We start from the raw sequence: 26,523 nt of genomic DNA, 5'->3' as shown, positions 1-26,523 counted from the left end.
AATACACTTCATGCATAGATGCTGGCTCTGGCAGCAGGTGTTGCACTTTGGCCATTGCCTTCTGTTTGCTTGCTGTTCATCTGGATCAGTTTGGGCCTTTGCCATTTGATATGGTTATCTTTTATCTACTTCAGAATTCTCCTCCACACAAATATTTTAATGACACTTCAGCCTTGTGCCTTTTATTTCTAGTTTATTCTGTTTTCCAAATATAAAAATGTGATTGAACACTGTCAAATATAGTTATTCAAGTGGCTTAAGTTGGCTTTTTTTTATTTTTCAATTTTTTTTTAATGAGAAAAAATTGACTGCTAAAATAGTATGGAAATTTTCAAGGTGTGATGCAAATGGGCACTTTTCCTGCTAAATTTCCTGATCTACTGCAATGCCTGCCAAATTTAAATGAGAGGTCTGAAGAGCTGTGGCATTCACCCCAGGCCTGGGCATAAATCATACCTCTCTGGGAACATAATTCATGCACTTGACTGACACACAAACACCAGGAAAATTCTGAATTTTTTTTCAGATTTCAGTATTTATAATGGGCACCATTCTGATTTCTGGGGTACCTAAATTAACATAAATTACATTTGATGGAAAGGACATGTTTTGGAGCACTGACTTTTGGATAGCCACAAATACCTCTGGGAGAATGGAAGTCAGAGCTTGACTTAGGCAGGATTGGAGAACTAAGATAGAAGGACAAAGCTTTAGCATGATATTGTTTTTCCTTTTCATCCAGTAATTGTCCAATGTGAGGTGCATAAACTCTTGTTCTTGTTCCACTGTTTGGCTGAGTTTTCAAGAAGCTGTATATTGAAGTCAAAGAAATATTTTTGTCTTGATCTTCTGGATCTGTGAAACTAATCTTTCTGGTGACACAATGATATATCTTCAACAGAAGGTGTGCAATGTGCTGCCATCCTGCAGCAAAATCTGCTGAGTTTGCTCCATAGCACACCTTTAGGCATTTAAGTTTTTTTAAGCATCTCAGCATTTTTGGTCAGAGCTTTGCTGAGTTTTTCTCCTGAACTTATGGTTCATATGATTTGAGTAAATAAATGTTTTGAGGAATGTCTGCCTACCTTTGTTGAGCCTCATCTAGATGAAGATTTTTATGCTTGGAAAGAAGCATCAGTTATACATTTAGTCTTTATTCTTTAAAACATAATCATGTTCAGTTTTCTTTAATTTTAGATGCATTGACCACTGGCAACTGTCCAAAGTTGTCCTTTGGATGGTTTTATTTTATAATTTTGTAGGATTAGAAGTTTTTTTCTCACTTGCAGAGTAATTACTGTCAGTTTATTATCAAAGAACATTAATGTCAGGTAGTAGAGTTCCTATGGTTGCTGTTATGCACTCCTACACCTGTGTATTGTAATAAGAAAAAGATGAAAAGAAATTCAAATAAAGGATCAGCTGAGAAAATGCTTTGGTTTCATATTTGATCACTTATTTCTCCCAGGCTGGTAATGCCACTTAAGTATGAAAGCTGCTGAACCAAATGAGCAAAGTTGCAGCAGCTGGCCAGTTTCCAGCTCTGATGAGTATTCATCTTTATGAGTTTGGAAAAAGATAGAAACTGTGTTAGGCTTGCTTCTCAAGCTTTGTTCACTCTAATGGCAGCTGACACATGTATGTATTTATCAACTGGGCCTGATGTTCACTTTTTAAAAAATGCATAGTTAAAAATTCAGTTGTTCAATAGCTGCTTTCAAGAATTCTCACATTTCTTAGTTAATTTTTCACTCAGTTATTTCCTCCAGAGCAATTTCAACCATCTTTCTCATGTCTTTCATTCCACATTGTGAGAATGAGAAAAATCTGCTTCCAGCAGTTTGTACTTTGAGTCTTTTGTTTTTTCCTTTTTACTCTTATGCTACGAAATGAAAAAGTAAGGATTTATGGAGGATTTCATTACTAAAAGACATGTCCACTTCTTTCATGTTGTTCCCAATGGACTAGTGTTTTTGTATCAAAACTACAATAATAACTTTTCTCTTTCATAGGCAGCTGAACTGTATATTATAAATTTTTACATTAAGCACTTCACAGCTGGGCATTATGAAATCTGTTTTGGAGAACAACAGTAAAATAGAAAATTGCCCTAGAAAAGACATCTCTTTCTTCCTGTACTGGGGTAATTTTTGTTGAATTAGATCTTAGTTTTTCTCTCTTGCTACAAGTTTGGAGATGTTCAAGTGAGGAAGTGTGAATCTGTATTGATATCTGGTAAAAATGGAAATTACTGTTAGCCCTTGGAATTTCACACGTCTTCTTGCTGTACTTCCAGTTGTCTGCTGCAATTCAACAAAAGGATAGACCATGGAAGACTTGTCCTATTCTTCTAGTGAGAGAAGCTTTATCAATCTGGGTCAGTTTGAAGTGGTTAAGAAAGATTCAGAAAACTTATGCTGGGAAGCTTACCAGTCTATATCTTTGCAGTGCAAAGTTCAAGGCTGGAGAAGTTTTAGCAGGATTCAGGAAGAAATACGGCAAGATTCCAAGCAAAACATGTCTTTCCATCTTGCTTAAGCTGAAATTTGGAAAAAGAAAAACAAAACAGAAGTAGTAATAAAACCTCTCCCAATTTAAGGACAGTATTGAGAAAGGAAAAAATGCTGACTGAATAAGCCAAAAGACATGAGTCAGAGAAATGTGGCTGGGTCAATATTATTGTTTTGGTCATTAAATATAAAAGGAAAGTGATGTACACTTCTGATCAAAGGGTCAGCCTGGGTCCATGGAGCACAGAAAACGGCATACAAACATTATATTGATGCCATGACTTTCCCCTATAGCACATCCCTGTGTAAGTCCATCCAAACAAAACAAACAGGACCTCCACAACCTCTTGTGACTGGGGAACGGAGCTTTCCCTGTGTCCCCCTGGTTCAGTTCCCAGCTGCCTGGTGCCCATGTCAGTGTGTCCCCTCAGCTGATGGCTGAAGGGGGAGGGAGGTGCCCAGGGAGGGGATGCAGGGCTGGGAGGAGCAGGGACTGATGTCAAGTGGTTACTGTGGCAACAGGGAGGGGACCAGCAGAGGATGGGGGAGTGGCAGTGTTACCATGGCAACAGATGAAGTGCCTTCCTCCCCTGGGTTGGAGATGCAGCTGCCCTTATGTAAAATTACCTGCCTGGTGCTGGGGGCTTTGGGCACAGCATATCAAGAGTGCTTGTGTTGTCACCTATTTATATTAACTCTTTCATTTCTAGTTAGAATGTGAATCTGTGTGGGATATAAAGTGTTTTTTTCCACACAAGCTACACCCGTAATTATCTCTTTTCATGGGTCACAAGTTGTAGCAGAATTCCTTCTTATTCTTTCTAATATAGTGTAAAAAGCTATGTGCAAATATCAGGAATTAATCATGAAGTACTTGAAGATATGCTGATTTAAGGTGTGAGTTTGTTTTGCACATCTTTACAGGACTATATTTCATTTTCCCCAATGAGCTTTGCCAGACAGATTTTAACATTTCTTGTTTGGGTTCTTTAATTTTTTTCTTTTTTTTCCCCTTAATCATATTTTCTGGTAATTTTCTGGTAGTTTCCTTTAAAATTTCCCCAACTGGTGAGTGATGGCATTTATGAATATAAGAGGAATGTGCTCATGTGAAACTGATAGGAACAACCTGAACTCCTGAAATTTCAGTCATTGCAGGGCCCAGTGAATGGCAATCAGCCATCTGCTGTTTCATCTGGTGTCCCTTGTTCTCTGACTAGGGACAGTGAAGAATTACCAATGTCAATAGGTGTTTCAATAAGTCTCACATCAAAAAGGAATGGACTGAAATCAAGGAGGAATTGGAATTTGATGGAATTTGACTTGAAAAGATGGGTTTTATGGCGTGGCAGAACTAATTCTGGGTGTCAAACCACGTAATACAACATGATTTGGGAGGAGGTATGGCTTGGATCACTGGAGCTCAGGGCCTTGGAGTTGGCCAAAAAAAGAGATCAAAGAAGTTGAGGCAAGGATCAACCCCCAGATACTTATCCTATGAAAAAGCCCCCTTGCTTCTGTTGTGAAGCCTAGGTGAAGCATGCACACATTTAGCTGCTGTGTTTTCCTTTGAGCTGGGCTGTGATCTGGAGTGCTCTTAGGCTCGGAAATGTGATAAGGCTAGGCTCAGACTGCTGGGGCAGCCAGCACAGTCTTTTGGGCTCTATATTTTGAACATGAAGTCTCAGCCTCCCCTCAAAGCATGCTCCCAGTAGTGCAGAAGCAGAGAAGGCTCTGGTTTCACCTGAGCCAGCAGTTCGCAGGGTGCAGGGCTGCCCTGGCTCCTTTGGAGGCCAAGAGCAAGAAAGGTTTGTACACAGACTCGTTACAGACCATCCCCTTGTGCGTACGTGGCAAAACACTCATCTTATTTTTAGAGCAGTTAAACATTTGCATTTCCCTCATATGCAAATTAAGGCTTTTACAGATGAGCTTTTTTCTACTACTTTGTGCACAGTTGGCTTTTTTGTGCATCATTTTGCTTAATTAGAGTAACACCTATCCACATCCTGTGGATATAGGATATAACTCCCCTGCTCACTGTGGCTTCATTTATTTCCTTGATTTCTGTCATCCAGAATTTTAAACTCTCCTTTTGGATCCTATTTATGTTATAATAAATTCAGACTTTGTGGCCTGGGTATGTCTATTCTGCTAAATCAAAGATATCCAGGGACCAATACTTGTCCCCAAGACTTAGTGGCACCAACTGGTGTATGTCTACGTTTTTTTAGTTTTAGCTGCCTCTCTGGCACATTTGCCTTGGGAGCAACAGTGCAAGGAATTCAGCTGGCAGTAAAGTGAGGTGAATGACTGGGTGTGTGGTGCTTGAGCTCTGTGTGTAGTCTCTCTTTATTTAGCTGTGGGGATGCAATCAGTGCATTAGTGTTTGTTTTGAGCAAATGCAGGATTGTATGTATTTATGTATTTTGACCCTTGAAAGTGTTTGGTGATGCATGGCAGGATGGTTTGAGATGTGAAATATCCCAGGTGATCTGTAGCTTTCCTGCATCTTGGAGAAGACATGAATGCCCTCAATATCTCAGCTTCTCAGAAAAAGAGGTTGTAATTTTTTGTTTCCCAACCATGGTGTTATAAGAGTTCAACTTTCTGGGACACTTGGGTTTTGTAGTAGAGTGGCATGTGGGTTCTTAAGGTATAACATGGCCTTAGGGGTTACCTGAAAGTGCCTCTGGAGGGGAGCAGCTAGAACATGACTTTTACCTACCTGATTTTCCCATCTGCCTCCTTAAAAAGTGTTCCTTACCATCTTTTCTCTGGCTCAGAACTGTGTGTGGGAACATCACTGTACCTGACCCTCTACTCTGTGTGTCTGCCCTGTGTCCCATTCCCTTACAACTGTTCTTGTGCTAAGAGTGACAGTAAGTGTGAAAACATCATGGTAACCTCTCCTTTCCTAGGTTCCTGATGGCATAAAAGACATTTCAAAATATTCTTTCACTTCTTAGGTTAAAAGGCACTCTTTCCAGTTAAAAAATCTCTTTCATACAGAGACTGAGCATAAAATCTTTCTGTGGTTTTGTGTGCAGTCTTTGAGAATGCCTTTATTTTTTGTGAACAGTATAGTTTAGCTTCTGTTTTGAATAAGGTAATGCCTCCAAATCTATGTTTATAAAGTCAGTAAATCTTCTATTGTAATATGTAAATACTATTGAGTACCTTTATAATTTTATAAATTTTTCAGATATCAAGCATTCTTAGGAGACATTGATAGGTATAGCTATTAACATATATTCACAGTCTCTTAATTTTCTCTTTCTTTGTTTCTTCTGATCAGGGGTTATTAATTTTTATTTCTTTACTATTTCCACAAGAGTTAAGCTTGTCCTTGTGCATTTATATTACTAAATTCTGAAGTTAACAACCTTGGTTTATTCAGTTATGCATTTTTAGTCTCTCTCCCTCCCTCCCTCCCGACTGCTGTCTTAGTAGTAAAGCCTTAAATTGCAGGTCAGAGTGAGCACTGTACTTTCTCTGTCAATCCCAAAAAACATTGTTCCTTGCAGCAGCAATCTTCTTAGGATTGACTACTCTGATTAGCCTTTGGAGTAACAGTGCTCACCAGTTAACAGAGATGAAAAGTCTACACACTGCCATGTGCATCCCCTGCACTTCTTTGCATGCTTTGGACACCTCTTTTCTAAAGCAGACCAATTTTAAGCTTATATGGTTATGTCTCATTGAAGGCAAAGCTTCCCATCAGGCACAGTCTGGAACAGGACATGAACCCTGACACACCAATAGAAGAGGCTGTGGAAATGCAGTTGTGGCATGATCATAGCAATCACGATGTCTTTGGGAATGCTTTAATAGCAGCAGAAGCCAACAGAAGGCTCCAAAAAGCAATGGGAAGTGGCAATATTTAAGAAGTCTTGCACCAAAAGGGGAGAGAACAGGGCTACAGCTGATTTTCTGAAATGCAATATTTCTAATTTCATGCTGTGTTTCTGACTGTGAAATGACTGATTGAAGCAGAAGAGGTAATCCATCAATGTGGAGTGAAGAGAAGTCTCAAAGAGATGTCAGGGGATGAGCCAAGCCAAAAATGTCCAGCTCTTCCTGTAACTGAATAGAAGAAGTTATCTGGAATGCAGAAGGGCTAAAGCTAGCCTCCAAAGAGCCAAAATAGGCAGAGGGAGACAGACAAATGTTTTCTCAGGGAAAGGAAGTGCTGTGTGATACTTGCATACTTTGTTTCTTGTGTGAAGTTAGATGTCTTTCCCTCTTTATAATAGCAGAAAATCATCAGTGAAATAACTTTCTGAAGCAGGCAGGAGGCAGTACTGCAGTGAAGAAGGTGAGCTTCCATCCTCCTTGCTCCAACATTCCTACTGAGTCAGTGATGAGAATAGCTTTTTTTTTTTTTTTGACTCAAAGCATTCAGCTATGGAGGTGATTGGTGCTGCTTGCTGAAATATTTTGATGTTGCTAACTAGAATAGCCCTTATATTTGTAAAGACAATCTCAATTTTGAATTTGCTTCTTTCACTGTATTTTGCCCATGGAACCATGATGCTTGTAACAGTATGAAAGAACCAAAGCAAATTCTCAAAAAAAGGACCAAGTTATTGAAAGCCTTTCTATACATAAAACAGTTTGGAAAGTTTTCAAACATATATTTTACTACTACTGTAAAACTAATCTTAATCTCTTTCTTTTGACTGTCTTTTGGAGGTAAAGCCTTAACACTGATGGGAAAGATAAATTCAGATTAAGAAGAGAAAAAATCCAAAAGTGGGAATGTGTTGCCCACTCTTCCACTCTCAATAGAGGCTATTAGGAATTAGGATCTGGAAAGGGAGCAGGAGCACAGAGAGTGGAAACAAAGCAAACTGGTGGGGAATGGGAAGGTGATTCCTGTATGCTGTCTGTTAGGCACCAAACCCAGTGTTGTATATCGTGTGAAGTAAATAAACCCCCATTCACTCCTGGGCAGCTTCTGGAAACACAAAGCTCCAGCCTGGCAGAGATACTTCAGGAAAAGTTACAGGCAGCTCTAATGGTGCTACTCCACTCATCCTAAGCTCTGCTGAAAGCAAGGCAAACTTTCAGGACCTGTGTGAGAATTACTGTCTTCACAGAAGGCTTGTGTTGGTCTTGATACCGCAAGAGTTTTGAATGTACACTGCATATGAAGTGCACTATTTTACTGTGTTTTCTACAGCAAATATAATTTATTTCTTTCTGCACTATTTCCAAAAAATGACAATGTAGATTTCCATTGATAGAACTTCCAGTTCCTTTCCACAGGATATCTGAGAGGTTTTAACCAGCTCCTGAAATTAAAATGCAGGTTGCACACAGGGTGCAAATCCAAGCAAAAGCTGTCAAGCAGTACTATTAAGGTTTACATTAAAGCTTAACACTTTAAGCCTTCTAGAGGTCTCCTGAGATCACCCTAGTTCCTGACTTTTCAAAATCTATACAGTGTGCAATCTGATCAATAATCAGCACACATCGTGTGGCAGCTGCTGTGGAGCTACTTATTTCCATCAATACCAAAAATAGGTATGATGAATGTACCTCTTTCAAATTACCAAAAGTCTGTTCATAAGATGGACAGAGCACAATTCTCTCCTCATTCTAGCCCAGGTAAAATGCAATTAATCAGGGAAGCTGAAGGTGGCCTCAAGAGAATTACTCTCAGTGTTTTGATATCAGACATGTGAATGTACTCGTTCAGGAAGAGGGAACCACTCATTCCATATTTCAGGGAGCATTTCCTCTTTCACTCATTTGTCACGCAACTAAACAGGCAGGTGAATCAGTCATTGAACTTTTCTTTTAGTGGTGAGCTGAGCTGGAAAAAATATGCTTTTACGGAAAATCACCTTCGAACTCCTAAGAGATTACTCACTTTTAATGTTCTCAAGTGCATCAGATTGCAGAATAAATAAACAGACATCATGAGCATTGCTTTAGTATTTGGGACATTTTATATGAAAACACAATATCTCAAACCCTTCCCTTTGTACTTCTAAGCCAAGCATGACAGGGGCATAAAGAAAGAACGTTCCTGGGTGTGTTCACCTGTGGTCTGGGGCTGTGTGCAATAAGGGGGAGACTCCCAGTCTTTAGAGATTTGCTCCCATGTCTCTCCTGTTTCTCTGAACAGCCCCTCCCATGTTGCCTTTTAAAACATAATACTTAACATTTCTATGACATTTTGTACATAACAGGCTCAACCATTATTCATTTTTTAAGCATACTTCTTACTGAATGGTTTAGGCTGAAATATAACAGCAAAGTTAATTACTTATTTCCAGAACAGTTTTAGACTTACAAATGGGATTTCCCACTTCAGTGAAGCCCAGCCTTTTGGTAGCTAAAGGAGATTTTATCCCTTACACGGTTTATTAGAGTAGTTCCAAGCTTCTACAGACAATGTTTGTGGTGTGCTGGGGTGTTATACAAGGGGTGTAGGAGGGCACAGAATTATTGTAATATAAACTGGACCCTAATTATGTAGCTATTTTCAGTTGATTACCAGCCTCACACAAATGCCAGTAGCAGCTTTAATGATTTACAGTCTCACTCTATCACCAATCAAGATGCAGGTTCTAAAATGAAAAAAAAAAACCAACAAAAAAAACCACAAAAGGAGTCTAGTAGGCAGTAGTAAAAACCTGAAACATATCATGCAAGAAATTCTTGCATTTTTTCCAAGGACAGGATTCTTGGCATTGTTGTTGTGATGAAGTTTGAAAATGCAGAAAAAATGAGAAGGCTGCAGCAGAAGCAACAAAGGAATACCACACTATTTATCTGTAGTCATTCGCATCCATTACCTGACTGTGACAGCCTATTACATCATATTTTTCAGAATTAAAAGGAGACATTATGATAGGAGAAAAGCTCCATGTATTACCAATAGCAGGTTAGCTACTCTTTTGACTGAGAAAACAATTGGAGACTTGGGTGAAAAGAATGCATTTTTCTCTGTGACTACAGATGACTTAGACAATGGCATTTTCAAGGTGTTCACAATCATTAATCATTCCTACACAGCTGAAGGGCAAATAATTCAGTGCTGACTCTTGATTATTTTCAAAGTACTGATGAAACCACATTAGGAATATTTGGACATGTGAAAAAAAAAATAAAGCTGAAATCAAGTAGTTGGAGCTTTGACTATCTGCAGCTATTTTCAAGTAATACTGTTGCTAAATCTGGGTTATAGCTTCTGTCCACAACTCAGTGAAAATTAAGTAGGTAAAATTTTCTTTAATTTCTTGTTCTCTACAGAACCATAGAACAGGAAAATACCATCTAATTTTCCTCATCTCAGTCAGTCATTGCTCTCAGCCAATGTTACAGATTTAAAGAATTTATAAAATTTGAATGGGAAAAAATGTTCTACATGAGACAATTCCTTGCATACTGTGCAGGTAAAAAAGCCCTAATATGCTTTCTTGGTTTTAAGAGTTACTTTTGGAAGCTTTGTGAGCATTGTCAGGTGTCAATTTACAATCCCTTTTTCAAAGGTAACCTCATAGGAGGTGATACAGAGTTTTTTCTGTGACAAAATGTCCCTTAAAATTTTAAGATAATACTGAGTGCTTCTTGCAAAGAGAAGTCTTGCAAGTAGAACAATCTGTCTCTTTATGATGAAATTTATAAAATAATATGTTCATTAAAGGTTAATTTGCCAAAAAAAAAGTACCAATGAGAAATTCTTTGGTCATAAGTAGCTATGCAACATTGGGGAGTAATAAAGAAGAAAAAAAGACATTTCACACAAAGATACACTGTAGCTGCCTGAAATGAGGCTTTGTATTTTCATACAATCAAACAAAATACAAATAAACTGATTAAGTTTTAGTGGGAAATGAATGGATTTTTCAAAGTTTGGCAGCTCTGAAATGAATGCATGCAGGCACTGTGTGCATACGTGGTAAAAGTAGGAAAACCTTGGGTCTGTTTAGGTAGCATGGCAAACTAGGTGCTATTAAGACAAGAAAACTTTGTGACAGAACACTTCTCTGTACATGACCTCAGTATTTCATGTAGAATGTGTTTTACCTTTTTTGCTGCTGGGAAGAAATCTTGTTTAAATGTTGCTGGTTTTCACTTCTTTCTGTGTTCAATGTAGCAGTCAATAGCTGCTGCCAGGAAAGAAAATGGGAGAAGAAAGAATTGGAAGATTATTAACAAAATTGCTGGTGCAGAGGTAGAACAGAACATGAAGAATATTGTTAGAGTCCTAGGATGTTGTTTCATATGAGGCATCACATCACTGAAACCTATGTCCTGCCCTGAACTCTCAAAGTGCAATCACTGTGTTTTGTAAAGATCTAAAATGGCAGATGTTAGCCAGAAAATGAAGAGTATTACTTTCTTTTATCATATGATATTGACCTGTCTGTAAAACCAACATAGAGACCTTTCTTCTGGCAGTATCTTGTTGGATGCTGTGTGCTGGAGATCAGTGTACCAGCTCTGTGCAAAACAGCGTATGGGAGCTGTTGCCTTCACTGGGAATGGAGTATCTGTTGTCAGTGAAGACAGAGGTAATTTTCTGAAATATGCATAGACTTGGAACCATCAGAAATGGAGAACTGAGTGCCAACTTCAAAAGTGACTTATTTGCTTAGTTAAAGACTGAAGAAATTCCAAAGATTAATGGAAGGGATGTACTGATATAACATTCACTTTTAAAAGGTATTAATGGTGAGAATCTCAGTTCAGATATTAAATGGAAATGTGTGGGTTTTTTTCCTGGAAAAATTTTGGTTTTGTAGTTTTTACATTCTGACTGAGGACTTAAAATACTTTACTTTTTTTTTTTAATAGGGTTAAAGTGTTTAAAAATTCAATGCAACTAATTTCAACCAACTTCAGTGACTTTTCTTTTAAAATTGCTGCTTCGTTTTTTAACATCTCAGTTTGCCAAAAGAAAAATGAAGGTTTTTTTCAGAACTAATTAACTCCAGAAGATCTGGGAACTGTTTAATTTGAGTTGAAATTTTTTTATTAAGGCAAATGGAGTGGCCCATTCTACAGGTATTTTGAATAATGATCATTGGTGGCAGCAATAAATAACAAAGATGCAAAACGGGAGTTGGGCAGTGGTGTTAGCATGACCCTGTTTCTAGGCTGATGTAATCCATTTAGCCAGAGTGGTTTACTGGAATAGAAACCACAATGTTACATTTACACTGCTCCTGGGGCCCACTTTGCTCAGATGTAGCTGCAGTACCTTCTCATGGGAATGTATTAAGCAGCTCAGGGTCTTTCCTTTCTTTTGGCAGGGTAGAAATCCTGAGTACCTTAAATCCTAAAAATCATTAAATATGCATGATATACTAGAAATGAATTATGGTTACTCCTAAATTTAGTCAAAATGAAGCATTCATATAAAATAAGCTCAAATGTGAATATCATGCAAAAACTTTTGCTGTGAAAAGACAGCACTGTCATTAGCCAGCTGTGTACAAATGGTCTTTGGTTCTATAAATACAGATTCTCACATGTGGGCTAGGAAAAGCAACTCTACTCACTCAGCATTTGGAGAAACCCATAGACATGTCTGGCATATTCCTTTCTGCAAAAGCTGAATGTGCCAGATACTTGTCATTAGACTTTCAAAGGCTAAAATGCAGTTGACTTAAAGAAAGAACATCAGTGCTCTGACATCTAAAACCTGGTGCATTAAGGATGTTCTTTCTGAATAACAGAGGTACACTGTGTACATTACATTGCATGCTTCAGATCTGTGGAGATGTCATCCATTTGAAAGAAAAGTCTCTTCAGATTCAAATCTGTCATCTTCCCTGCAAAACTAAAGCTAATAATACAATGAGAAATAGAAGTGAGATAAGCTATGAAGGAAAATGGTCCTTATTGCCTTTGGTGGCTAGGCTTTAATTCCTGAGGTGATCTACTACCTGGTGTTTGGATACCTGCTAGCACCACTTATGCACCTTTTGATCATTTATCATCTAGAGATGTGAGGCCCAGAGTGTGTTTTGGACTTGGATTACAGTGCCAGTGAATTGGGTTTCCTGGTGTTATAACATCAGCTTTGAAGGGATGGCCTGCCAAAAATGTAATAGCACAGGAGAAACAGGGGCCTCTTAGCAAAAACACTGTCCTCAATTCAGACTGCAAGCTCTACTAACTATATAGAAATACACTATCTATAAAGAAAAAACCCAATACTACTGTATTGAAACAACAGACAGAAAGAAGTGAAATAAAAGCAAATTCAGACTATACATATAGCCCTAATTAATTACCCTTTGTTTAGATATACCAGGAGTGCATATACCAGAGGTCCTAGAGAGATGTTTTCCTTTGGATTCTTCCCAAGCCCTGTATTAGCCCCTGCTGTAGAGCACACACTTTGTGCCACGTCAGCAAACGTCATCCCAGTGACAGCCAGCCCTGTGGTATTGGGAGGGTATTGCATGATGGACTCGGATGTTTCCCTGAGGTTCAAAAATAGAGCAGTCTATTATTCATTTTTCAGTGTTTGAATAGAGGAAGAGGAACACAAGCAAATGTAGCGTGACCTTTTCCAGCCTCCGGTGGCTTGAATTCACAGTTCAAATACAAAATTAAAATACAATTTCTTCCATGGGGCTTAAGTGTGCAAACCATGGTGTTTATATGTTCACCTGTATAATTTTGTCTGTCCATGTGTACTTTAATTTCTGCATTTATATGTACTATGATGGCTTACCTACAGGAACAGAACAGTAAAACATGGAGTAAATGGAAGGACAAATTTCATGTAAATTAAGGTATTAGCATATTCAGGGATGAGTGTTCAGCTCTTAGAATCAGGGTCTGTAAAGGAGCACATGCCTGCCTTTTCACTCTACTGCAATGTGGCCTGAGAAAGCGTGGCTGAATAATTGGTAGCAAATGGGAAAATTATTTTATTGCATTTACACAACCTCTTCCCTAAAAAGCATCGCTATAATCAGGGGAATTTACTATTCTCTAGCTTATGTCTGTTGGTCCTGTTCATCTTTCATGTCTCTTATCGGTTCTATGACAAAGAAGTCTCTGTAAATTATACCTTTTAGCTGTGACTTTTCAGAGACAATGAAAAAGAATGTGCTAATGCTGAAATTGTTATGGCACAGGACTAATGGAAGTGAGATGTTTAGCATGTTTCATTAGGCAGCTAGATATAAAAATAAAAGGGTGAAAAAAAAAAGGAAAAAAAAATATTCCTAAGGCAGTAGAAAAAGAAAACATAGCTCCATTGGCCAGAACATATACCCTGTTGATCTGCACCAGAACAGACTTAATCAAATACCAAATCGTGTGAAATGTGGAACTGATTTCAATTGATGTATCATGCTTTCTTTGCAGGAATATCAAATTGATATATTTTTTGCCCAGACGTGGACAGACAGCCGTCTTCGTTTCAACAGCACCATGAAGATACTGACTCTGAACAGCAACATGGTTGGCTTGATCTGGATCCCAGACACGATATTTCGTAACTCAAAGACAGCAGAGGCCCACTGGATCACCACCCCCAACCAGCTCCTCCGCATTTGGAATGATGGCAAGATCTTGTACACCCTCAGGTGAGCACTTGGCAGGGTGCAGGGCTGAAAGCTTCTCCCAGCTCTGGTGTAGTAAGAGTAATTTTCAGCAATATCTTTGCTCTCCTCTGCTGTTTTCTTCCTCATGCGTATGTGGCCACACTTTGCAAATATTTAATTATTCAGGCATAAGTACTGCGAAGTTTAAAAAACAAAGTCTTATCTTTCTATGAAAGCAACCTTGAGAAATAGGAAATAAGTCAGTCTAAATTGTACAAGCTGGGCTTTTTAGTACTTGTAATAAAATCGGGAATATGTAGTCCCATAAAACCTGTCAAAAGCCTTTTTGATCGGAATTAGATGCAGGGTTGGATAAAGCATTTTTAGATTCATGCTAATGCCAATACTTGATTCTTCAAATAAGTCATGCTGAAAGATAGTCTGTCACATCTCATCACAAGGGTGAATTGCTGGAGGAAAGGCTTTTACAGTTTTCTAATCTTTGTGATAAAATCAACTATATGGTATTAGAAATACTGTATATATTTGCATTTTAAAAAGCCTGTGGAATCAAAATATGTGTTTACTTGTGGAAGAGATGAGATGTTCAGAAGGGAGTTTTGCCATAAGCCATTTTCCACAAGGGAAACTGTTTTAGAGATGTGCCTTTCACGCTACATTTTCTTCTGTGGTTGTGTTCAGCCCTCTCGGTGCACCTGAGAGGGCTGAACACACTTGCAACTGCTGTTGGGCTCCAGTACAAAGTCTTTGGAAAACAATAAGAAAGGAAATAAACATCTGGAAAAGCTGTTGATATTTCTAGTGCCCTTTCCTTCTTAGGCTTGCTCTACTGTGAAGAGCTATTGCTTATTGCAGTAGCCTTTAGCTGAAGAGTTTGGGGATTAAGGTGTCTGCTCCAATATTCTCTTGGTTGGGTTATTGTTTTGGTTTTTTTTTCCTCTCAGTAGATTTTGATTATGTATTTGGTTGGGTTTTTTTCCATGAAGTTCTGTTTCAGTATTTCAGGCCAAGTATCTACATAATAGTAGTTAGGCTTACATACCTCTCACTAAAGAAACTCTTTGTCAAATGGACTACAAAATTTGTCTAAACCAGCTAAAATTATGTTAATACTTGACCCATTGGAATGAGCATTTCTAGTTTGTGAAAGATGTTTTGAGTCCTTTTTGATCTCTCAGGTCGACCTCCTTTTTACACAGGAAAAGCTGTTGGAATGATCATTGTTAACACTGTGTACTTCAAACCAAATTCACCTAAGTGTCAGGATTGGTATGACATGGCAGAGGTAGCTAGTGTATGCCCTGGTGCTTTCAGGTGTTGATGGGTGTTATGTGTACAGGAGGAAGTGTACAAGGTGCAGTCATGCTCCATCTTCTTCCCTGCCCCTTTTAGGTGTGAATGCCCTGCTGCTGCAACGCTGCAAATCCTCTTCTAGTGGCAGTGCAATCATTTAATAATAAGGGCAATTTACTTAAATAATTAAATTCCTCACTGTTCCAAGACAATTTTTCTCTGTGCCATCCTACATCTGTGACACAAACCTTTCACCATAAAGTTTTTAATCTTTTATTTATTTTCAGAAAGGAAAAACCCACATGGCCCACATGCATTAATTCTTTTATGAAACTATGTAGCATTTTTTTAAAAGACTCTACAATAAACTAGCACTTAATTCAATTTCCCAGAGTAAGTACATTCACTTTGTAGGCTATTAGACTGAAGATTATTGATTTTTATCAATAATTTTAAAATTGGCTGTGTTCGTAGCATACTTTGTTTTAGGGATGTCATGTAAAAGCAGCTTTCAAGTAGAGATGAAGATGTTTGTGCTGATCTGTTTGTTGCATCTGTATGACAAGAATGACATATAGAGATTTATTAGGTTTTAGAGAGACAGCCTGAAGAACTTGAAAGAATTTTAAGTTCATGCTATAAGTACACATGGAGAATATTTTTATAAGTTTCCCTCTGAAGTTCAGATTTTGTGGAATTGCATACAACATGATCCATGTTTCCTGCTATTTTTGTAAAGAACAGTTGTTTTCATCCCAGAACCTTCTATGATGAATTGTCTAGAGAAACACATATGCACAGATTCCCTGGGATCCAGAAAGTCTTGATCATGTGTCTGAATTTATTTGAGATAATTGTCATTGTTTTGTATCAGGCTCAAATTGCCAATGAACAATCTGAAAATATGGTTCTTTCCTTCCAGGCCTTACTTATGGATATCAAAGCATTCTTGCATGATGCTTAAGGTTTCCTTGCCTCCTGCTCTGGCTGTTGCCTGTACTGGCACGCAGTAACAGACCCTTGGTTTCTTCACAGGCTTACCATCAACGCTGAGTGCCAGCTGCAGCTGCACAACTTCCCCATGGATGAACACTCCTGTCCTCTGATATTCTCCAGCTGTAAGTGCTTCTTTGATGCCTTATTCCTGTGTATGCAGGGGCATGAGTTTAATGCTGATTTCTGTCAGGTTCCATAACCAAAAAAACCAGGTTCCATAACTGGTCAATTGTTCCGTAACCAGTATAAGAAGTATCGGTTTGCTCAAATATTTAGGGAAGTTTTGTTATCCCCTTTTGCATTTCTGATCAATGGACTTATGACATGAAGTCTCCTGCAGATTTACTCTGTTATTTTTATTAGAATCAGACTTTTTAGCTGATACCATAGTCACAAACTCAGCAGTCTGTGCCATGTTAATTTATACAATCACTTGACATTGCAAATAAGGATTGAAACCACAGTTTTCTGGCAGAGGTGCACAGCATGGGGACATGCCCAGCAATCTCTGAACATCTGAGTTTATAGCACATAGCCTGGTAATGCCTCTCTGTTTCATAGTAAAAGTAAATGGTGCAACTACTGTAAATCTCATTTTCCTTTTATTGCTCAGCTTTGCCAGCAGTCCCAGTGTTGTGTTGTATGTTGTGTTGCTGGCATATTTAAAACCTTCCTAACAGACAAAACAAATATATGGGAAAATGTATGGAAAAAAAAAGTCTGGTGAGTTAATTCTGGGGTCCAATATTACTCTGAGAAGTTATCTTCATACTGATTCATTTAGAAAACTTTGACAGCTGTCTGTTCATAGGAATACCTGCACAGTTTTGTAATCCAAAACCACACAATGCAAAAAAATTTTTATAAGGATCTCCACTAAAAATTTTAATCTTGACAATCTATAAGACTCAGGATATGTGTTCTTCAGAAAGTGAAAGGAAAATGTATCATTGTGTCCATCTATTTAGAAACAAGATTATCTCTCTAATCTCTTTTAAAGTGATAGAAGAATAACACTATTGAATATTTTCATAATAAATATGCTATTGTGATGGTATATATTTCTGTTTATAAATATTATACAAACAGTGATTCACAATCACAAAACAGATTTGAATTTCTGACCCAGGATTTATTTTTCTTTTTACCCGGGAATTAAAAAAAAAAAAAATCCATTATATAAATATCTCCCTGTCCTCTAAAATTCTACCTCTATGTTGCCAATTTTTTGGTTTTTGTATGTTTAGGTGAATCTGGGCAGAAGTACACAGTTGTTTGCTTAATTCAGGTGTGTGTAATAGATGCATATTCAACTACAAGAGGCAGATAGCTCCTCAAGGAGCTTTCCTGCTCATGAACACTTGTCACTGAACTCTATGCACCTCAGCTATCTTTAGTTACTACATAAAACTGCTCTTGTGGCAATCTGCTGTTGTTTTGTTGAAGAGCTGGGAAAGGTTTGTGAACTTAAAAATCAAATTCCAGAGATTTAAGGAAACCTACTAAAATTTTGGTTGAAGTCCAAAGACACTAATTAAACCACATAAATTCTAGTGTTCCTGTGATAGCAATATCCAAAGAAAGTGAACTCCAGTAAACAGGAAGTCACTTCAAACCTTAAGTTCCCTAATAGCTAGACAGTTGCTAAATGGAAGTAAGTTATGCTCTATGGTTTTTATTGAAAGAGAGAGGATATCAGTGGGTACTTCAGCAGGCTCTGCTCCATGGCAAAGTTTCAAATACACTTTGCAAATGTTCCTCCTAATTTTGATCTATTAGCTCATAACATTTATGACCTTGGAATGTACATGTGTTTCCATCAGACATGTACTACTGTCTATGGAGATGGAGATTACATTGGATAAAGCAAAATATGAATGTGTTGCAGTTCCTGTGTATGTTCTTTGTATTTTCTTTTCAGATGGAGGATCCTGTAGAGGAATGTTAAAATAATATTTTATAGTTTTTTCAACCTTTTTGGTCATGTTGACTTCAAGGGTTTATGTCTTTAGATTCGTACTGAATTACATTTTTTTTCCCTGAACAGTTTTAATGCTGCTATTGCCATCATACAGGACATCTCCTGTATGATTAGTTTGTTACATAACTCACTTATATTTTCAGTCTTGTGTACGTTCACAGCAGTCTCTAGCTAGACAGCACTCAGTGGGACTCAGGAAGTGAATGTGTGAGTGAATGCATGAATGATTTATTACTGCCTTCTGTGACAAGTTTCTGAAGGGACAAGCTGATTAGGGATTCCAAGATGTATGTCTTTGAATGAAATAATAACCTTTGTAGAATTCACAGCTCAGCTCTGCTTCCCCCTTCTTCCCTTCTGTTTGTTCCTCAGCAAACAGACAAATCTTTTTAGTTTCCACTGTAGGCAGGCACAAAGAAGCACAAGTTTCAAGAAATATTCCACACACCTCTACACACAGATGAAGTGTAATATTTGAAATTCATGACTTTTTATATAAGTTTCCCTTGATATTTCAGAAATAATGAAACTCATCTTAAATTTTTTTCTAGAATATTTACCTCTAGTGCCAGCTAATTCACACCTAACCCTGTTGTTACTCTGGGGACAGTTGATGTTCCCTCAGTGGGAATGCTGAGCTCTACTTCATCTGGTTGCCAGGATGAATAAGGAGAAAGCAGTGGCTTATAAAAAGGACTCATCTCAGTGTGCTAACAGTAGTTACACCTACCCCTCCCTGTGGAGAATCTTGTTCAAGAACAAGTTCCTAGAGCTCTCTAGTTTCTTTTACAGGACTTAAAAAGTATTGACATAATCTGAAGCTCTTCAGCCTGTGCACGTTTTGTGTGTGGGGTGACATGATGAGGTGACTCATCTGGCATATCAGGCCTTGTGGTCAGTGTGTGTCTGCCGTTGCTGTTCTTGTGTAGATGTGCACTCAGCACACTGCTTATGGAGAAGTTGATGCCAGTAACAAAATGCAGGGCTGCTGTGCCATGTGACAGTTTGTGTCTGTTCAGTGCACCAGATTGGTTTGATCAACCACACGTGCCAAGCAGGATTTCTCCCTAACGAGCCACAGAAGGGCATGGTATGAATGTGCATTTCCCTGTAAATGTGAAGAAAGAGTCAATGCTGTGACTTCATTGCACTAAAGCAGTCTTTGATAGATTTTGCTCTGTATAATCACTCTTCATATGGTTTTAAAGTACTATATGCAACAATGTAAAAATATTCTGTCACTGTCCTTCTTCATTTGGGTTAATTTATCCTCCTGAGCCAAGGGAGGCTGCTGTGCTGCTTTTGGCACTCAAATAGCACATTAAACTGTCTTGGTTGTCTCTATTCAGCATTGATTTGAGCATTTTGGAAATACTCACAGGATGCTGCCATAAAATTTAGTTTATTGAGGTAGTTAGGATTCACATAAACTTCAGGAAGGAAGAGGACGTGTTCTGTCTGAAGGATGATATCAACAAGAAGAAATAAATAAAACACAAGCAACAAAAGGCAGATTGGGAATGAAAAGTTAAGCTCATTAATTGTGAAACTTCTTCTGCAGGGAACTGTGGGTGCTCAAATATTATAACAACTCACAAGTGTTTGAACAGAGCACTAGAACAACAGTACATTGGGAGCCATCAAGCATAACAAGATCACTGTAGTAACAGCCACTACTTTTTTATACTGAGGGATAAAAGCATTACAGATTAAAGAGCAGGAAACAGGGGCTGTATGGCTAAGCTACTTGAAAGAACTCTTCAGCATTAGAGTTATCATGTGACTGCTTTCTAGCTAGCTTACATGGTTTTCGTTTTCCTTTTCCAGTCACTGGTGAGACTGTTGAATGTTCTGGATTTTCTTGATTTGAGGGGACTAAGCATGCTGTAAAAATAATGTGAGAATGTTTGCACCCAAAGCTGTGTAACAGTTAATTGTTTGAGGTCTTCATTTTTTCCAGACCAGCAGAAATCTCCTCTGCCCATACATGTGCTCAAGATTAACTTGACACTCCTTCAGGTGACAGCATATGAAAGCCATGACAAAATGAAGCTGACAAGTCCATTACACCTTGCTTTGAGCATCTGGTCAACTAACTTTTTAATGATGTCCAAGGAGGTTTGTGGTGGGAATGTGTGCTAGCTGCATACCTGAGGTCTGAAACAGTCTGTAAGGCCATGCCTGGGGCTTTCCCAGATGCAGTAGCACTGAGCTGCAGTGCAAGATGCCAAAATAAAAAAAAAAAACAAAACAGGTGACCAAATTGATAAATGGGTTTTCACTGGTTTGTTTTTCTCACTGCTGTTTTGATCAAACTGCAGGTACAGTTGTTCATTTTTCAAAGCACCTTTGACTTGGACAACAGGGAATGTAGCACCCTTTATAGGCAATTACTGATCTGCTCCCTAGTGAGAAGGTCTGGTGTCCTGAGCTGCCCATTATTGGAGAATGGCTGCAAGACAGGAAAAGGTGTGCATGCCCAGAATGGCATTCTTACTGCAAACACCAAAATACTTATACAAAGGTTCACAAAGAATTCAGTTACTTTTAGTTAGTTTAAAATTGGAGAAAGCAAGATTTCCAGCTATTGATGGTCCAGTTTGTTCAGTCAGGACTTAAATGAAATAAGTTTTGCCTTTTAAATGTCAGAGTTGTTTTGGGGTTTTTTAAAGTGACATACAAAAGCATAGCAAGTGTTGCAGGGAAAAAAAAACGGCAGGAAATGTACAATGCTTTTAAAAGAAATTTATCCAAATCTAACGTAGTGCTTAAAAGGAACAGATCCCATTTTTCTAAATATAAACTCAGTTCAATCAAATGTTCCCCTTTTGAACATGAAACCTCTTATGGATATGCAATCAGTACTTTGAGCCTTGTATCATTAATTTCTAACACAACTAGCTGTCATCACCCGTTTTATTATGTTTCTCCTAGCCTAGAAAAGTAATTGCTGGTTTTGTGGAATGAGCTGTGCTTTGTTTCATCTCCTTTGTCATCAGCAGAGTCATTAATACAGTCTGAGGGCAGAAATTTACTTCTGATGAAGAACAGGCCAGAAGGAGCACAGCTTAATGTTCATGTCTCAAGAGGAGTTTCATTAAAGATGCTGGGAAGGCATTGTAATGTGCAGAAAGAGCTTTAATCCAGATCTGAATTTCCATCTGTGCTTTCTGTAATGGGCTGAGCCAGATCATAGGGCATCAGTGGAATTCTTGAGCCAGTTATTGTGATGAGCATATTTTAGCTATTGCCACTTTTTCCTCTTCTTGGAAGGTAGTAATATTTGTATGCATCCATCCTTCTCTTCTGAAGACTGTCTTTTTCAGAGAATCGTCAATATAGAGAGGTCTTACAAAGAAGAAAAAAGAAATATATTTATGGAAAATTTGTCCTTTGAAGTTTCCTCCCAAGCTCTGTATTTAGCATATGACTTTTGTCATATATGCCAATTAATGAGCATAATACGTGAAGCATATCTGTGACACATCCCTCCTCCTATTCATCTGCTAATTCTTCTCTTACACAGGCATTCCCATATCTTCTTATTTCATTTCCCCTCTCTTAAACTGTTTTAATTACACATTTTTTTCAAATACCTTGGCTAGTGTGCAAGACAATATTCAAGGAAAATTTGATCATCCCAAAGATTTATGAGGTGTGCATGACTCAATAGGGATCTTCTTTGCCTTTGTTAACCTTTGAGCATTAATGTTTCTAAGCATTTTTTCCTGAGGTACCTATGCCTACAATGACACCAGGATACAGTGAATTTAAAATAGGTTATAATCTTATGCAATTTCATTTCGTCATTCCAGTAGCTTTTCTGAATGTATTCTGCTACTGCATTGCTCAGTTTTAACTCTCCTTAGGTTTCCTTAAAATTCCCTGAGGATGTTTCTTTTTTTACCTAACATTAGTTAGATTCCTAGGGAGTATTGTACTGTTTCCTGGGGAATCAATATTGGAATATTTATCCAATTTCTTGACTACTCACTACTAACTAATTCACTACTGCTTTTCTCTCTGTGACTCAATAAATTTCTCAATACGTAAGAGACACTGCATTAAGCATCTTTAGATTTTTATGACTCTATTTTATAGCCAAGGCAAGACTCATAATAATTATTACAAGTTAATTTTTATTGCAAGTTCTGCTAACTTTTATCTAATTTCTCAAATATGATGTATTTTTATGAAACTGTTCAAATTTCATCCATGATGTTATAGTACACTCAGTACTAAAATTATATTGTCTACATTAAATTTATGGTAAATTTGTGCCAAATTTAAGTATTATTTTGGCAGTACTGTTTCTGTTAGCATTGTGTCTCATTGTTCAAGGTATATTAGTGGCACCTTTTTAAACATTTATGGCTACAAATTTATGCAACATGTTGTAGTGAAAGTGTACTATTGATATTGCATCTGACAACCGCTAGTACATAAATTATATTTCTTTGGTAAAAAAAGCAGTGAAACTCCCCCAGGGTCATGGGTTGACTGCTGCCTCCTTGGTGATCAGGCAGAACTGAGGGCCCTGGTTCATTCATGGTAATTCATTCCATGCTCCAGTTCCTCACAAAGAGCAAAGATTTTGTGCTGGTAGCAGACCAAATGTCTCTCTCCCTTTATAGTGAAATTTTTCTCCACAAGATTGAAGGCTCCTCTGGAGAGGGAGCAGCTGCCATTACTTCAAGTAAAAATGAAACCCTAGAGTAAAATTACAGTAAGTGCTAATTAGTGAAGCCTAAAATGCTTAACTCATGATATCTTGGGGCCAGCACAGTCTTCCAGAGACTCTCTGGATTGATGGTAGGCTATTCCAGGAACCTGGCATCTGCCCCAGTTTTGCAGCGGTCTTCCAAGGATCCTCAGTATCTCCGTTTGCCCTGCACAAATGTCTGAGGAAGATGGGATGCCCGTGTTATCAAACAAACTCTCTAGGCAACCTGCTTCAGAGCAAAAGAAGTGCTGTTATTCCTGGATCTGAAATTTAATATAGGCAATTGTATTTCATGGATAGGACCCCTCAGCTCTTACTTAGGCTTATACAAGGAGACTGGAAGTCTTAAAAATCCCAGGTGCAGTCTAGCCTTTCAAAGCAACCAGTCTTTTTTTTCTGAATTTTCTATTAGTACAATTAAAAAAAAATCAGCCTCAAAAAATTTTTATAAAAGGAAAAACCTGCCTGAGAGCCAGTTATTTTTGGCAAGAATATATGTAGCTAAGTTGTGCCTATGTTGTCAGTTGAAAATAAGAGAAAGTGCTGAAGCAAGATGTGGCTGATTGCATATCTGAAAACTGAATGTATCAGCAACAGGCCCTGGAATCTCTGCCATGTGATAGTCATTGTTAGTTCCCATGATTTCATCACAGATCTTAAGATATTCAGTGTATATTTGAAGCTAAAAGCCCTTTAAGCATCTCATCATGTGCCAATGTGAATCTGTTCTTTTTATCTTTCTTTTAACCAGACATTTGACAGCGTGACAAATGCACCATTGGCAGAAAGAAAATAGTTTTAACCCTCCAATGTAATATAACACCTATTATGAACTTTGTGTTCCTGTTACTGTTAGCTGCTTATTCAGGTCTTTGATAATTGGTTTTCAGATTAATCTGATCGTTAGGGAGGGGCTGGTCCATTAGCTGTGGAGTCCTGGCAGCCCTACACTTGTAAAATCTGATAGACAGAATTGTTTGTGATATTTAGAGCACCAGGAGGAGACAGTCATAGTCTCTTGCAACATGTTTTTTAGCATAAGGAATGGCTGATTTTGACACACTGTAACAATTATGTGACTGGAAAATGTAGCCATGTTGTCCCAACCTGTAGCCATCCATGACTTTTAGTGGCTACAGGTTGCCCAGTAGGGATGGGACAGGAAGGTGTTGCAAGGGTTCCCAACCACACCAAGAAATGGACAGAATGTCTCTGGAGAATGGCCTTGACTCCAAGGCCAGTGGAGACACTGAATGGTCAGCAGCTTATGGGTAAGATTTAAAGACCAGGATAATAAGGAGAACCTTGTGAACCAGTAGAGATCCCTGGGGTACTGCCCTCAGGGACAGATCTGACAGATGTCTAAGGGCGCTTTCCATCGATTGCAAGAATTCTTGATCCCCAGGTGTAAGAAATCAGAGAAATCAGGCAAGGGTCTTTCATAATTATCTTAATTCTTGAAGAAATTTCCAAAGGCACCTTCCACAATTCATGCTTCACTGTGTGTGCACAGATGTTACAACATAGCTTATTTGGTATTCCTTTCTTTGCAGTGCTGCAAATGCTGGTATAATTAACGGCTTTTATTCCTTGTAGCCTCCCTTCATGTAATTGAAATGTACCTTATAAAATATTACATAAAATATGAAATTACAAGTCCAGGTAGCCCCTGCTGAGCAACATAAAGTTGCAACATATCCTTTCTCCTACTCTAATTTGCACATTTCCAAAGGCAAAAGACAAGCTTGATTGAATCCAGAAGGTTCTAGCTATTTTATATCTCTAGTACAATACTTTCCATATTTTTAAAGAAACAAAGAGCATGTCATTTTCTAATTGCTTTAGTTGCTTTAAAGAGCGTATCAGAAAAAAAAAATTGATTGTGTTATTGTCTTCCATAGTTACCTCAGTGGCCACTGTAAAAATTAAAAATTACAGTAATTCATCTCCAAACCATGAGAACTGTATGTTTGAACTTACTGGTCTCCTTATAAGAAATGAAGACTTGCTGCAGAATTTCTTCAAAGTATAAAGAAATCTTTTGGGATTTGGAGAACCAAAAGGTAACAAACCTGTGTCAGATCCAGAACAAATACCAAGTAATGGAGAAGAAGAGAAAAGGAGAATGAAGAGAGACCAGGGCTGCCAAGGTCAGCCAGAACATCTGTAGTACTCCACAGAAGTGTAACAAAACCAGTGAATATTGACTCTCAAATTAAACTCATCTTGGCTGGAGCCCAGCTGATGCTTGTTACTTTTGCCAGGCTTGGCTGAGAGGTGAGAATGGAGTTAGGAGAAGCCATTAAGGGTTTACTTGTAACAGACTCAAAATATAAGATGAAAACATCAAGTCCTCAACTCATTAGCCTTGTCTTGTCAATTTTATTTACTTTTAACTCCACCTGGAAAAAACAAGGCAGCCTGGAAACGTAGAATAAAGTCCCATCTTTTTCTTGCTTCTGATGCTGAAAAATTCATGGAAAAACAAAAGCATGTCCTAAGTGCTGATGGAGCTGGGAAAAGAGAGTGAGGCAGTCATGCAGCTTTGAGTGTTGTTTTCCTCACAGAGCTAGAGGACCATCAGGGAAATGCCCTGCTCATTTGTTCCTCTAAGAGGAGCATTGCTGAAGTTTGCCTGGCTGTATCCCTTGCTATGAAGTGCAGGTCAGTCTCCTTAAAAGGGATTAACTTTGGGTAAAGGGCATACTGTATGACAGATAATAACATTTTAATCCTCTAGTTTAATCTACCTAGTTAGGTAGCATATTTTCTGTCAAAACAATGTAAGATGGGATTATGCCTTTTCCTACCACACAGCCCCTCAGACAAACAAGTGATAAGTTTTAAGCGGGGAAAGTGAGAACACACCTCAAGACATGAAATGTAAATAAATTTTTAAATAAGTATTTTTGTGTTCTCCCATAGGATGTAGATTTTTAGTTGGTACTTTAAGAAACCCTGCAATTTTGCGTATCTAAATAGAGAGATTATTTCTGTGGAATGGAAATTATGTTATGATTTAATGTTTGGTTAGCCATGCATATTAAAAAGTAATTTATTTTACCCTAATTTTTTATAATGTGACTTCTGGCAATTTTGCTGCTAATCTATTAAAACTCAGGAAGAGCTGATTATTCCATAAAATCTTTCCATCAGTTTTAAGAAAATAAATATAGAGAGGCATGTAAATTGAAGAAAAAAGTTCACGCTGTTCTGAGGTGATTTGCCAAATCAACAGCTTTTGCAGGGGACAGTGATTTCCTTTCTAGCTCTTTCTACCTGACCGTCTTTCACAGAAAGGCCAGAGAACTTTCTTTGGTGTGTGACTTTATGGGGCAGGAGAATCGGGTAGGAGAATCTGGGAGCTCAGAAGTTCTCCCAGGTCTCTCAGTTGCTGTGCCAGTTTAATCAGATTATTTGTTTCATGTAGTCTGTTGCCTTTGCTCCACTTGCATTGATGTCTCTTGGTAAGCA

The 26,523-nt window shown here is 38.1% G+C and overlaps 1 protein-coding gene across 1 annotated transcript in view; it reads left to right on the top strand.

Moving 5' to 3' along the window:
• GABRG3 (gamma-aminobutyric acid type A receptor subunit gamma3) overlaps positions 1-26,523 on the top strand; it is a 291,318-nt gene that overhangs the window by 137,042 nt on the left and 127,753 nt on the right. Inside the window, exons 4-5 of the mRNA XM_054271617.1 lie at positions 13,857-14,077; positions 16,385-16,467. Of these exons, the coding sequence (XP_054127592.1) occupies positions 13,857-14,077; positions 16,385-16,467 (304 nt within the window). The remainder of the gene's footprint in view (positions 1-13,856; positions 14,078-16,384; positions 16,468-26,523) is intronic.

This window comes from Melozone crissalis, unplaced genomic scaffold (assembly GCF_028551555.1).
Source record: "Melozone crissalis strain CALT ecotype California unplaced genomic scaffold, PUWL_Pcris_2 ptg000013l_1, whole genome shotgun sequence".
In the NCBI taxonomy this organism is placed as follows: Eukaryota; Metazoa; Chordata; class Aves; order Passeriformes; family Passerellidae; genus Melozone; species Melozone crissalis.
The sequence above is the reverse complement of the archived record's forward strand: the minus strand, read 5'-3'. Positions and strand labels throughout refer to the sequence as shown.